The 12,053-nt window shown below is 49.3% G+C and overlaps 1 protein-coding gene across 1 annotated transcript; it reads right to left on the bottom strand.

Moving 5' to 3' along the window:
• Positions 1-384: 384 nt before the first annotated feature.
• Positions 385-7,023, bottom strand: Pkdrej (polycystin family receptor for egg jelly). Its single transcript, XM_077798460.1, has 2 exons — positions 2,720-7,023; positions 385-2,629 (listed from the first exon to the last, which is right to left on the bottom strand). The coding sequence occupies exons 1-2, from the start codon at positions 7,021-7,023 to the stop codon at positions 385-387; spliced, it is 6,549 nt and encodes a 2,182-aa protein (XP_077654586.1).
• Between the last annotated feature and the right edge of the window lie 5,030 nt (positions 7,024-12,053).

Here is a 12,053-nt window from a genome sequence, read left to right as displayed (position 1 = left end):
TGGAGGCTGCCTCACCCTGGCCAGTTCCAGAGTGGGGCCTCATGCTTTTTTCTTCAAATCTGGTCCTCAAAACCAGTGGGTATAACTACCCCAAGCTACTGTGGGCTCCCAAGAAATGAGGGCTTCACCTGGACCAAGAGTCACTGAATCCATCTAGAGGGAGATCGATCAGGAATTCCACATTGTGTGCCTCTTCTCTCCTTGAGCAGTCTGCTCCTACGTTTCACGGTCCTGACAGCAGGGCCCAGACTGGGGATACTTCCAAATGTAGGGCTGTACTTTGTGAAGGATCTGGGTAGAAAACGTGGCTGAGCCACTAAACCTTCCTTAATCCCACAGACTGCATTTGGAAAGCACTTCTTCTATCTCTTGACCTGTTACTGATCAAACCACGAGGTAGACCATTTTCTTCCCATTGATGTTTCTGGTCTTCAGCCCCAGGTACCGGTGGCTGTTCTTCTCTGGCTGCCCATACAACATGGTGGCGAGGAACTCCGACTCATCCTTGTGCTTAGACTGAGGGGTCAGAAATGTAAATGCAGCTCTTAGTTTGCGACACAGGTAGGTCATGGCTTCCACCTCGTCCGATGGCTCCTCATACACAGGCTGCTTCATCTCCTCATAAGCAGAGAGGATCACAGCCTGAAATAAGTTGATCAAGATACAGATCATCACCAGCATGAATGATGACAGGAACAGGACCCCAAGAACTCTGTTACTGGAAAATTCAGTGTCCTGAAAAGCCGAGACGCAGTAGGAAAATATCGTCTGAGTGGCATGAACCATGTTACTGTAGTGCCATTCATGCTGACCAAAGACCAGGTAACCAAAAGCCATGTACACAAAGAAATACACAGATACCACAAAGGCCATGTGGCAGATGCCAGGCAGGGCGGCCTGGATGGCCCTTTGAGCCAGGCGTACATCATAGAAGACTCTGGAATACCTGAGGGTCTTCAGAATGGTCAGAAATAACAGGAAAGCCAGAATAATCCTCATGGTGTGATCTATTTGAGAAACCGCATGGAAGGGAATGAAGTCTTCGGGGCTGGACAAGTAGAACTGAATCACACCAGTGGCCAAGAAGTGCTTACTGACAAAGAGCATGATCAGCAGGGTAAATATGCATTTTAAAGCAAAGTTGAGCAGATTATAAACACTTTTCATGTAGGAGGCTCCTTCTTGCAAAATTACGTAGCCCTCATCCACAACATAGGCTAGAAAAAAAATGAGAATGGCCACATACAAGTAGATCTCTGCTGATGTTTTCCTGTTGAAGTCAGCAAGCGGGAAGGAGTGTGTGGATATGCTGGAGTTGACTACCCCCAGCTGTGAGACCTCAAATAGGACTGAAATGCTACAGAACAGGTTGATGTCTGGATTAAAAGTGGTTAGTTCCAGAATCACAGCCCATGTCTTCTCATCAAGCCATTTGCCTCCTTGGAGTTCTTTGAGCCTCAATGTGGAATTAAACTGTTGCTGTTCTGGAAAAAAATAGAATGCATACCCTCCAGATCCATAGGTATTTAGCAGTCCATAGGAATAATACACCCATTTTTTTTCTCGGGGCTTATAAGTAAACCCATTGGCGACATTGTCTGTCTCACGCTTGCTAACTGCATTCCAAAAGCTAGAATAGTTTTTTGTGTCTTCTGGGTCAGTGCCGTACTTGGGACGACAATGGATCTCTTTTGAGATGCTGTTCTCCACGAAGTTCTCAGAAGGCAGGCACACTCGTTCCCCAGCTTTTGCTCTCACTTGCCTCAGGAGTGGAAGGCCAAGGATTTTAGAAGAGCTATCGATAAGAAACGTTGGGTTCAGGTCATTGTGGAACAAAGGCAAGAGTACACCATCAAGCCATCTGTAGATGTCTTGCAGCTTTGTCACAGCAGCAAGATCCACAGAGAACTGATCCCGGATAAACTGATTATAGTAGAAGCTGTCAGTGTGACGCAGGAGGGCAATAAGGAGCAGCAGAAGGGCCAGGAAGATGAAGTGGGTCAGAAGATAGCTCAGGAACAGGATGGCCCTTCTCCTGATCCTCTTCTTCCTTCTGAATATTCTGATTTCATCCTCGGTGAGAGGCTGGTACATCCTTGAGCCCTGGAGGTTGAGGATGTGCTGGTGGAAGGTCTGCATCTCCTTCGGAGGCACTATCAGCTCCCGCAGCCTGATCTCAATGTAACCGTGCTTGGTTGACCAGGAAAGGTTCTTGCAGTACTTCGGCTTACTTGTTTTGGCAGCCGACAACAGTATAATCTTACAGGGCTGCACCAAAAAGACCGACTGACAGAATGAGCACACAGATGCAAAGAGCCATTCCACTGACTTTTCATAGCCGTAAGTCAGCCCATAAAATATGATGAAGAATGATGACATGCTACAGGTGGCAAACACCAGGAACCATGCCACATAGACACACCACGAAGGCAAGGTAAACTGGGGCTTCTTGTTAAGGTGCTGAGGACTCTCTTGCTGAGAAGGAACAGCTTGATCGTCTTCTCTATTTCTGTTACTGGCATTTGTGTTGGTCTTGTGGATGTCCGAGGAGCTGGTCTCTTCACTCACACTTTGCTGCTCCTCTTTAAAAGTGACTCGAACAAAAGGCTTAGAAGGCCCAGGCTTGACCCTTGAGTTGCGGCTTGTCGGTTTCTTGATGGTTGGGGCTCCCCTGGCGACTGGGGTTTGCCTGGCCCTCACTGTCCTCTTGGTGCCTGACTTTTCTGTGGTGTGCCCCTTGGAAGTCTCGTAAGCATGCCACTTGTCCAGGCGCTCTTTCCAGTACCCACTTTCTTCTGACAGAAGGGGATGCTTCTGAGGAGCCACCTCATCCGGACTCACTTGAGGTCTCTTCTGGGAGTAAGTAAAGAAAAATGTTATTAATAGATGAACAGGGATTGTAATTATGACACTTTCAATTCCTATCATCATTGATCTGATGTAGCGTCCCTCTTTTGATTGCTCTTTTACGTTTAGATTAAAGAACATGATGTTACAAACAAGGGAGCTGAGCAACATGGCTAAGCAGCAGGACAGTCTTTGAAGCCTGTTGAACGACTTAGAAACAATATTAGTAAAAACAGAGAACCACAAGTGGTTCTTCCCTAGCCTCCTGGTCATATCTATCAGGAAGTAGTCCTTTCTTTTCAGAGGCTCATCTGGGAGGGTAACAGGAAATGTTTCTTCCAAAGTGGTGTCAACAGAAAGCCACTTCCGGCATATGAATAGCCAAATTTGTCTGTTAAACAGATTTTCCACTTTGATTCTATTTAAATACCAGCTTGGAGCTCTTCCCTCATTGTTGTGCCACACACGGATGGAATGGATGTCCCCCAAGTCACTTTTTGTTGTAAGGAGGAAAGTGTTGATGCTCCCACGGTAGAGAGTCTTAAAATGCGGATGGCTTAAACAATGCACATCACTCTTACTCTTTGTTCCATTAAGTTGGACAAAGACATTGGCCCTGGTCCCAGCCCCACAACGACTCCCTGTAAAAACAGTGATCAGATAGCACATGCTGTCATAAGGATCATTATCGGGCAGAATTATCACATGGTCCCGAAGAAACTGGTCCATCTCATCCCTGTGCAAGGCCCAGAAGGCCAGCACTGTGTAGAGGAGTATGATGAACAGCACAGTGAAAAGGGTTACAGGGTTTTGGCTGACATTCCCGATGACTGTGAGCCGTAGATCCACAGGATTTGGAATCACGATCACTCTGGCCGTCACAAAGTGGGTGTGCAGGCGATGGTAGGCCAGCTTGAGTGCACCCAGCTGCCGCCTGGTCCTCACCGCGCTCTTGCAGACACAGTGCACTGTATCCCAAGTGGTCTTCTCACCCAGCACACAGGTGTCCTCCTTCCAGTCCCTCTGGATCCCGTACATGTCCATGCAGTTCACACTGAAGAGAGAGATTCTCACTAGCTTGTCACTGGGCTCCAGGACAAAATGAGGTGCCTGCAGAACCATGGATATGGTACACTTGGGTGAGTGGCTGCGCTGAGCTATGATTTGTAGCACGGGTGGTGGCAGGCAAACCACGCGGGCCTCCCTAACGGCACAGGCTGCGTCAGATAGGTCACTCCAACTGTGGTCTACAACTGGAGGGACGTCGTGAGGCATGATGTAGACAGCGACCACATCAGCAGGGGCACCCTGACTGCCTGCGTACACAAACACCTTGAACAACACAGTCACTTCTGTAACAAAATGGATCAGCACCTCCCTGACTCTTCTGATGTCCACTTCGAATTCAAACCCCCCTGTTGTTTTCTTCAGGGACCCCTCACGCTCCTTGCTGGGTCCCACCGTGAGATTAAAGTTCGCAGAGCTCAAGTTTTTTCTGACGAGGTACACATCTACTACATCAGGTGTGATCTCTATCACTTTTCCCTTTTCTGTGGCCCCTGTCATTCTGAACCCAATCACCCCTGCAGAAGTGTTTTCTGCAGCATTTAACCAAGGAAAGGGGTAATCTGTGAACTCATAAAACATCATAGAAACTGGAGCTTTTTCAGGAAGACCAGGAACCCTGCTTGCATTCAGTGTAGCATGGAAGCAATTTCGGCAGCATTCCTCATTTCTGAAAGCCTGGGAAACGTCCCACTTTTCAACTCTCTCCACATACATGTTCAGCGTGGGAGTCCTCAGCACAGTGGTCTCATTGCTTGGCACTTTGTCAGCCAGTATTGTGTCTGACAGAGATTCTACTACCTTGAAAGGATCTTCGACCACTCGACCCTTTTGAATGATCAGGTGGAGGATATTGGACAAGCTCATCAGGATTCCAGTGCTCATGATGTCTATCTGCTCAGAGCGAAAGTTCTTGTCTTTTCGTTGATACTCCTGCAGGGCCTGGTTTGCTTGCCATAGCTTCTCTAGGACTTTCTGCTGAGCCAGTTCAGTGAATTCGGAGCCTTTCTGAGTTAATTTGGTGATGATCATCACTACCTGGCCAATTTCATCCAAAGTGTTTACAGGAAGCTTGAAAGACTGTTTGACAAGTTCTTCCTGGAGATTGACTTTGTCACCTTGGAGTGTTGGTTCAGTTTTCATGCTATTCAAGACAGAAGCCACTACATATATTAAGTAACCTGCAGGTAACATGTCCTGCTTTTGAAGCAAAGTGGACAGCAATGAAGTGGGTCCTGTGGTGAGATGGACTAACTGATCCAACACAGTCTTTGAAGGGTTTTTGTCAGTAGGAGCCTGTACGGTGGCATAAAAGGTCACCTGAGAAAAAGCTCCTAGGGAGTCATAAACCTGGGCATAGAACTTCAAGGCATAATGATTCGCTGGCACACCAGCAGGGAGAAGGGAAGGAGGTGCCGTGGACCCTGTCCCCAGATACAGGGTGGTCCCCATGGTGTTCTCTTCCACTGAACTGATTTCTCCAACACTCTCCACATCGGAAACAATGACTTTATATGTAAGGGGAATGTCTTTATCCTGGAAATTACTACACTGGACAACGAATTGAGTAACAACTGCAAATCCTCTAGCTGGATTAACTTGGCATTTCCCAACTTGAGGCCCATGGTTGATGATGAAGCCATATCTAAACACCATGGTCATGCCCTTCCAACTTGTCAGAGAGACAGAAACCCAAAACCGAGCTTCAGAGAAATGTGAAAAGGCAAAAGCTTTTACCAACAAATAAGCACTATTCCTCCCCGTTACAGTTTGCCTCGTCCAGTCAAATAACACCTCATCACCTGCTGAGGACAAAATCGACCAGTTGTAGAAGTCCCTGCTGACACAGTCTTTGCAGTTAAGGAACAAAGAGAATCGATCTGATACGACTAAACTCTGGCCGCAGTTTTCGGTGCAGGAGATGTGTGCTGTAGGCAGTGGTCCAGGGAGCACTCGCACCCTTTTATCAGAAAATGCTGACTTGGAACCCTTCTTTACCATCATTCTGAAATAATACACCCTGTCCCCTTTAAGTGTTTCTGGGGCCAGTGTCAGTTTGGGGCTGGAAGCCTGCAGCCAATTCAGACTAGTCTGCTCTGGGTGACAGACTTCCTTACTGAACACTGTAATTTGATCTAAATGGTAGTTGCTTAGATTTGTAGTACAGTACCAAGAAAAAACGAGCCCCTCTAAGGGCCTGTCTGCATCTGGGTCAGAAGACTTGCTTCCATCCAGAATCAGCTCATCTGTGAAATTCACTGTGACATCAGCGCCTCCGAGAAGGACTGCCTTCAGCGGGTGTCCGCTAACCTGGACGTACACGGCGTCTGTCGCGGATAAGACTTTTCCATCCCGCTTGTTGATGGTCATGCTGAAATTAAACACATACACTCCCTGCTGCAGAGTGAACTTGGGGATGCGTAAGAGGGGCAGATTCGCCTGCAGCTGAATATGCAGAGGACGCGTCCAGTCGGGCAAGTGGTTTACGGAGCCGACGGGAAAGATCTGCCACTTGTAGACAATGTACACATTCATGCGGCAGTCGTACTGGACGGACGCGTTGATGGAGCTATCTTTCATCCAGATGAAGGGCACGGGGTCTTTGTCCCTGCGGATCTGCACGCGGTGAATGACGCAATCGGCCAACTGGCAGGACTGGGAGGGCGCTGTGCTCCTGCTGCCCGACGAGTTGGCCGCCTTCAAGCCTTCGCGCTCGGGCGCGCTCACCCGACACCTGCTCCGGCGGCCGTCGGGCTGCACCGAGCGGGGCGTGGGGCGGGCTCTGCCGGGTCCTGGCACCCGCGGGCTGGAGGTCCAGGCTGGACTCCAGGACGGGCGGCGGACGCGGGGCAGGGCGCGCACGCGGCGTTGGAGCTGGAGGGCCGGGTCCGCGCGCCTGGGGGCTGGGGCGCCGCTCCAGAGGACGCCGCCCTCCCGGGCCGCGCGGGGCTGCGGGCGAAGGCGGGCGAAGCTGCCGCGCTGCCCGGAGCCGGGGGCGCTCCTGAGGGCGCCCGACGGCCAGGCCAACGTCCCGCGGCGGCCCGCGGGCGGCGGGAGGTGGCCCAGGCCCAGGCCCAGGCCCAGGAGCAGGAGCGCGGGCCCAGGCCGCATGGCGCCCGCCGGGGAAGCTGCGAGAGCCGCCCGGCTCGGACTGGCCTAACGGCCAGTGGGCGCGGGAGCGGCAGCAGCCGCGAGAGCAACTGGGACAGCAGAGCTCGGGCAACGAAGGTCACGGGAAGATACTTGACACAGCGAGTTTTAGGATTAGGAAGGTTCTTAGAGAAACTGGACACGTGAGGTCACAGGGGCAGCTGGATCTCAGAATCAGGGAGGTACATAGAGCAGCTGGAACACTGGAGGTCCCAAGGTAAGTGGAGTCTCAGAGTGGATCTGGTGGGGACTCCAGAAAAGCAGGGACAAGGGAGATGGTAAGGGCTCACTGGGGTCTCAGGAACAGGAGGTGGCGAAACCCTTGGGCCATCTCTGTTGGCACTGGTGTGCAGGCCCCAGGGTCCAGGGTTGCTAAGTGAGGTTGATTCCAGTGGGTTTAACTGTGAGGGGAGAGGAAGGGGCCAAAGAGTCAAGGAGAGAAGGGAACTGGCTCAGGGCTCACAGGGTTGTCTTACTTGATGGAAAATAATTTGAGCACACATCAGAGGTATAGAGGAGGTTTATTCAGGACAGTCCATACACATTCAGGGGAGGATGGGGCCACCTCAAGAAGGAGAAGCAGCCTTTTTGAAGTTTGGCCCTTCTTTTAGAGGAACCTTGGTGAGGGGTGGGTATGGGCTGGTGGGTGGGAATGAGACCAGTGACGTGAAGAAAGGTTCTGGTGATCCGGCCAATCTTAGGATGCTCAGGCCAATGTGGTCTTCATGATCTGATCAATAGATGGGCCCTGGAAAGTCTCCTAAATTGTAGATTTTTCAAAATATTGTATTTATTAGGGGTTAAGAGTGCACAGGTGGATTTACAGATTTTCCTGGAGTTTGGGAGTGATTGGCCTGGGAGAAAGACAGTATGGGAACTTCTGTATTAATATCTTATTTCCTTGTCCTTCCTTTATGTCTCCTTTATACTTATTTCTTATTCCTTCTATCCTACCTTATCCTGACCCACCAAGAAGGCTCCTTAGCAAAAATCCCACTCCTTGGGAAGACCAGTTCCCCCATGTTGGAAGTCAAGAGGCACTGTGAGCTCCTAAGGACCCAGGGAGATCTGACTTGGGGTACACTTTCCCCTACTTCTCCTAGTTTCCATGTGCACACACCAAGGAGAGATTGTGTGAAGATGGGAAGGATGCCATCCGTACACTAGGAAGGGGCTGTGTGAAGATGGGAAGGATGCCATCTGTACACTAGGAAGGGGGCTCACCAAGAATTTAATCATACCATCACCCCGATCTTGAATTTCTCTCCAGAAAATGAGAAATAAGCATTTAAGCCACCCAGTGAGTGGCATTCTGTTATGACAGCCCAAGGTTAGGGGAAATGTCAAGGCTCAGGGTCTCCGGTTGGGGTTATCAGAGACCATGTCGGGAAGAGGTCCCAGTGGAGAAGACCACAGGCCATGGAGTCCTTCAGAATTTACAGGTCAAGCCAAAGCATAGCTGGAGAGGAGCGGGGCTGGATGGGGGCTTGGGGTGCACAGGAATGAGGGGAGAGGGCTTCCAGGCAGGGAGCAGCTGGCTCTGCCAGATGTGCTGAGTCACCGGAGAGGACGTGGGTGAGGCTGCTGTTGGACTGGGGAACAGTCTGTGGTGCCCCGGACAAGAGCTGTGTCTGTGGTGCTTGGTGGTGGGGGGACAAAAGTTTGAGTGAGGTGGGCTGAAGAGGGAACCGGAGGGAACAAGGAAGTGGAGGCAACCACATACAACTCTTTGGGTTAGTGCAGAGACCTTGTGGAGCCAAGGTGTGTGGGGCAGTACCTGGGGGGAGTAGGAGAGGTGAAGGACTTTTTTTTTTTTTTTTTTTTAATAATGGGGATGGAACTCAGGATGCACTGTACCACTGGGCTATAATCTCAGCCCTTTTTATTTTGAGTCAGGATCTCACAAAGTTACCTAGGGCCTCCCTAAGTTCTGAGGCTATCTTTGAATTTGTGACCCTCCTGCGTCAGCCTCCAGAAGCATTGGGATTCCAGGTGTGGCCAACACACCCAACACAAAGGTCATTTTAACTGTTTATAAACTACTATGTACAAAAAGATAAACTAAATACCACCCAAGTGCCCATATCCCAGCCAAAGAAACAATGCTAATGCAGCTAAAACCCTCTTGAAGAATTATTTCATCTGCAAGAAAATCCCACCCCCACTAGGTAATGATCAATCCAGGCCTAGTACTTCTCACTCACCCGTTTCCTTATTGTTTTATTACACAGGGACAGATCACTTAGCAATCTGTCAATTGCAGGCTACTAATGTAATCCTGTAATGCCACCCTACTGTACATGTTCTTCTACAAACTGTATTTGTGAGAATCATTCATGTTGATTCAGGTAGCTTTAGTTATTCATTTTCACAAACTTGTAGTTTTCTACTGATGGTAGTCAAAATTGGTTTCTATGTTCTTTTCTATGACCAGCGATATAGCTATCCAACCCCAAACATGTTCCCTCTCAAATGTAACTAGCATGTTGGCTAAGCAGAACTCCAATTTTAAGAAAAAGAATTTATATCTCCTCTCCCTACCCCCAGCTCATTCAGTCTCACTGTAGGAGGCCAGTTCTTTCCCACCCCTTGGATAAAAAGTGTTCTGTTCACCATTACTTAAATGAAAAGTTACTTTTCTATATTAACTTATCCAGGCCCATGTAATAGACCTGACTTCATTCTACATTAACTTCTCCCAGTCCAAGCTCTTGGTCTTTGTCTTCTCCCCAGGTCATCTCTCACCCCTAAGTAGAATTGAAAGGGGAAGAGAGAGAGAGAGAGAGAGAGAGAGAGAGAGAGAGAGAGAGAGAGAGAGAGAGAGAGAAGAAAAAGGGCCTAGTTGGTGGTACCTGTGTGGCTGATGGCATTGAAGTTGACTTTTCCTTGGAGGATGCAGTGAGCTCTTGTGAAGGTCTCTTACCAATGGTCCCTCCATTAGGCAGGGCCTCTCCTAATATCCTTTGGTCCTGGGTGTGCAGATTTTGGGGTCACCCTGTACAAGCCTACCACCCTCCAGTTGACCCTCTTGGGTCAAGACCTGCTTTCCCTGTAGAGCCATGCTGAGGCCCAAGGAAATACCGGCACCCTTCGCTCTGCCAGAATTTCCTGGGATCGTAACCTCCTCCCCACTCCAGTCCCACAGCCCCTGCTTCTGCTTGTCCCTCAAAGCCACTCTTACCAGTGGACACCAGATTCTGGGCCCCAGGCTCTCCAGGGAGGCAGGTTGAGGGGTCTCAGGAAGGTCCTACCACTGGGCGGGGATGAGGGGAAGGAGAGGGAAAATGTACATGGTACCTGGCACCTTCAGTGGTCTCCAAAGATACCCTCCCCGCTGCCTCTTCAGCCTCTGCCCTTGGCACCCTGGACATGGTACCTGCAAGGGTGATCCAGCTCATCTCTGGCCACCCAGAGTTTTGCTTTTGGCCTTTTGGGCGGCCCCTGGTCATTCAGAGTGGAATATTGAAGATCTGGGGGTCTGAGCACCTTCATTTGTACCAGCCAAATGCAGCATACTCTTCTCCAAAGTGATAAACGATTTACAGTGAGCTGGGAGGAGGGAATGGTGAGGAGCCCCTAGCATCAACTCAAGTGCAAAATTTAAGAGGCAAGGAGAACCAAAATATAATTAAGATAATATTTCATTGAAGAAATTTTCCCATAAAATTAACCATTCCAAAGTGTAGAATTCAGTGATATTAAGTATATTTGCAGTGTTTTCAACCATCATCTCTATCTAGTTCCAAAACATTTTCATCACCCCCAAAGAAAACTCCATGACCATTAGCAGACCACCTCCCCAAGCCCCTGGCCACCAACAATCTACGTCTGTCTCTGAGGATTGCCTGTTGATGAAGTCCAATTTATTTTGTTCTAGGTGGTGGTTCTTTTGGTGTTATAGGTAAGAATCCATTGCCAAATCCAAGGTCATGAAGATCTTGCCTATGTTTTCTAATAATCTCATCGTTTCAGTTCTTACATAAACAGTAATTAATACAAATTTTCTGAAAATCAAAAGTAATGCAAAAAGCCATGATAAACAAAAATCAACATTTTAAATACAGACAAGATCTTGCATCACTCACCTAACTCCTGCAGCCTGGAGGAAGGTGGGGAGGGGTTAGATTAAAGCCCAGGAGATGGGGCTGGGTTGTGGCTCAGAGGTAGAGTGCTCGCCTAACATGCACAAGGCACTGGGTTCCATCCTCATCACCACATAAATGTAAAATAAAGATATTGTGTCCACCAAAAACTTAAAAAAAAAAAAAAAAAAAAAAAGCCCAGGAGAGAGCCGCCTGCTTGGGAGCAGATTGATAGCAGAGCCCTGCCTGTCTTTGGTGTGGAGCCAGGGCAGGCAGGCGACTGCAGTAGTCACTCCCTGAGATGCTAACCAAAAGTGACTTCGTGAATATGTGGCTGTACCCACGCGTGGCATTCTTAGGGGGACTATTTATTTAATTGGTTTTATTTTTTTAAAATACACAACAGTGGAATGCATTACAACTCTTATTACACATATAGAGCACAATTTTTCATATCTCTGAATATAAAGTAGGTTGACACCCAATTTATGTCTTCTTACATGTACTTTGGATAATTAAGTCCATCACATTCCACCATCCTTGCTAATCCCCTGCCTCCTCCCTTTCCCTCCCACACCTAAGGGGGACTATTTAGAACTTGGAAGTGACCTTTGTCCCAGGCTCTCCTTCCTCTCAAGGGACTCTGGCTGCAGTCGCTTCCCCAAGAGGGTCCCCAGCAGACAGGAGGCTCTGGCGGGGGAGGGGGTTGGGAGGCCAGCCGGCTCAGGACCCCGATGCGCGCTTCTTTGGGATGGTGCTCTGGCCTTCCCGCCCCAGGCTCCTATCTGATGGCTAAGGCCAGCGCAGACACCGAGGTTAACACCAAAGCAGGTACCCCTCGTGCCCAGCAGCAGGGACGAGCCCTGGAGCACAGCCCCAGAGAGGCCCGCTTCAGCGCTAAGGAGTCCG

This window comes from Urocitellus parryii, chromosome 5 (genome assembly GCF_045843805.1).
Source record: "Urocitellus parryii isolate mUroPar1 chromosome 5, mUroPar1.hap1, whole genome shotgun sequence".
NCBI classification, from domain to species: domain Eukaryota; kingdom Metazoa; phylum Chordata; class Mammalia; order Rodentia; family Sciuridae; genus Urocitellus; species Urocitellus parryii.
The sequence above is the reverse complement of the archived record's forward strand: the minus strand, read 5'-3'. Positions and strand labels throughout refer to the sequence as shown.

What these genes read in the sequence shown, in the direction of transcription:
- Pkdrej (XM_077798460.1), bottom strand. Translation starts at nt 7,023, where the DNA reads ATGCGGCCTGGGCCCGCGCTCCTGCTCCTGGGCCTGGGCCTGGGCCTG. An exon ending in AAGGGGCACACCACAGAAAA is followed by an intron (nt 2,630 to 2,719) that starts GTCAGGCACCAA and finishes CCGCAACTCAAG; the next exon opens with GGTCAAGCCTGGGCCTTCTA.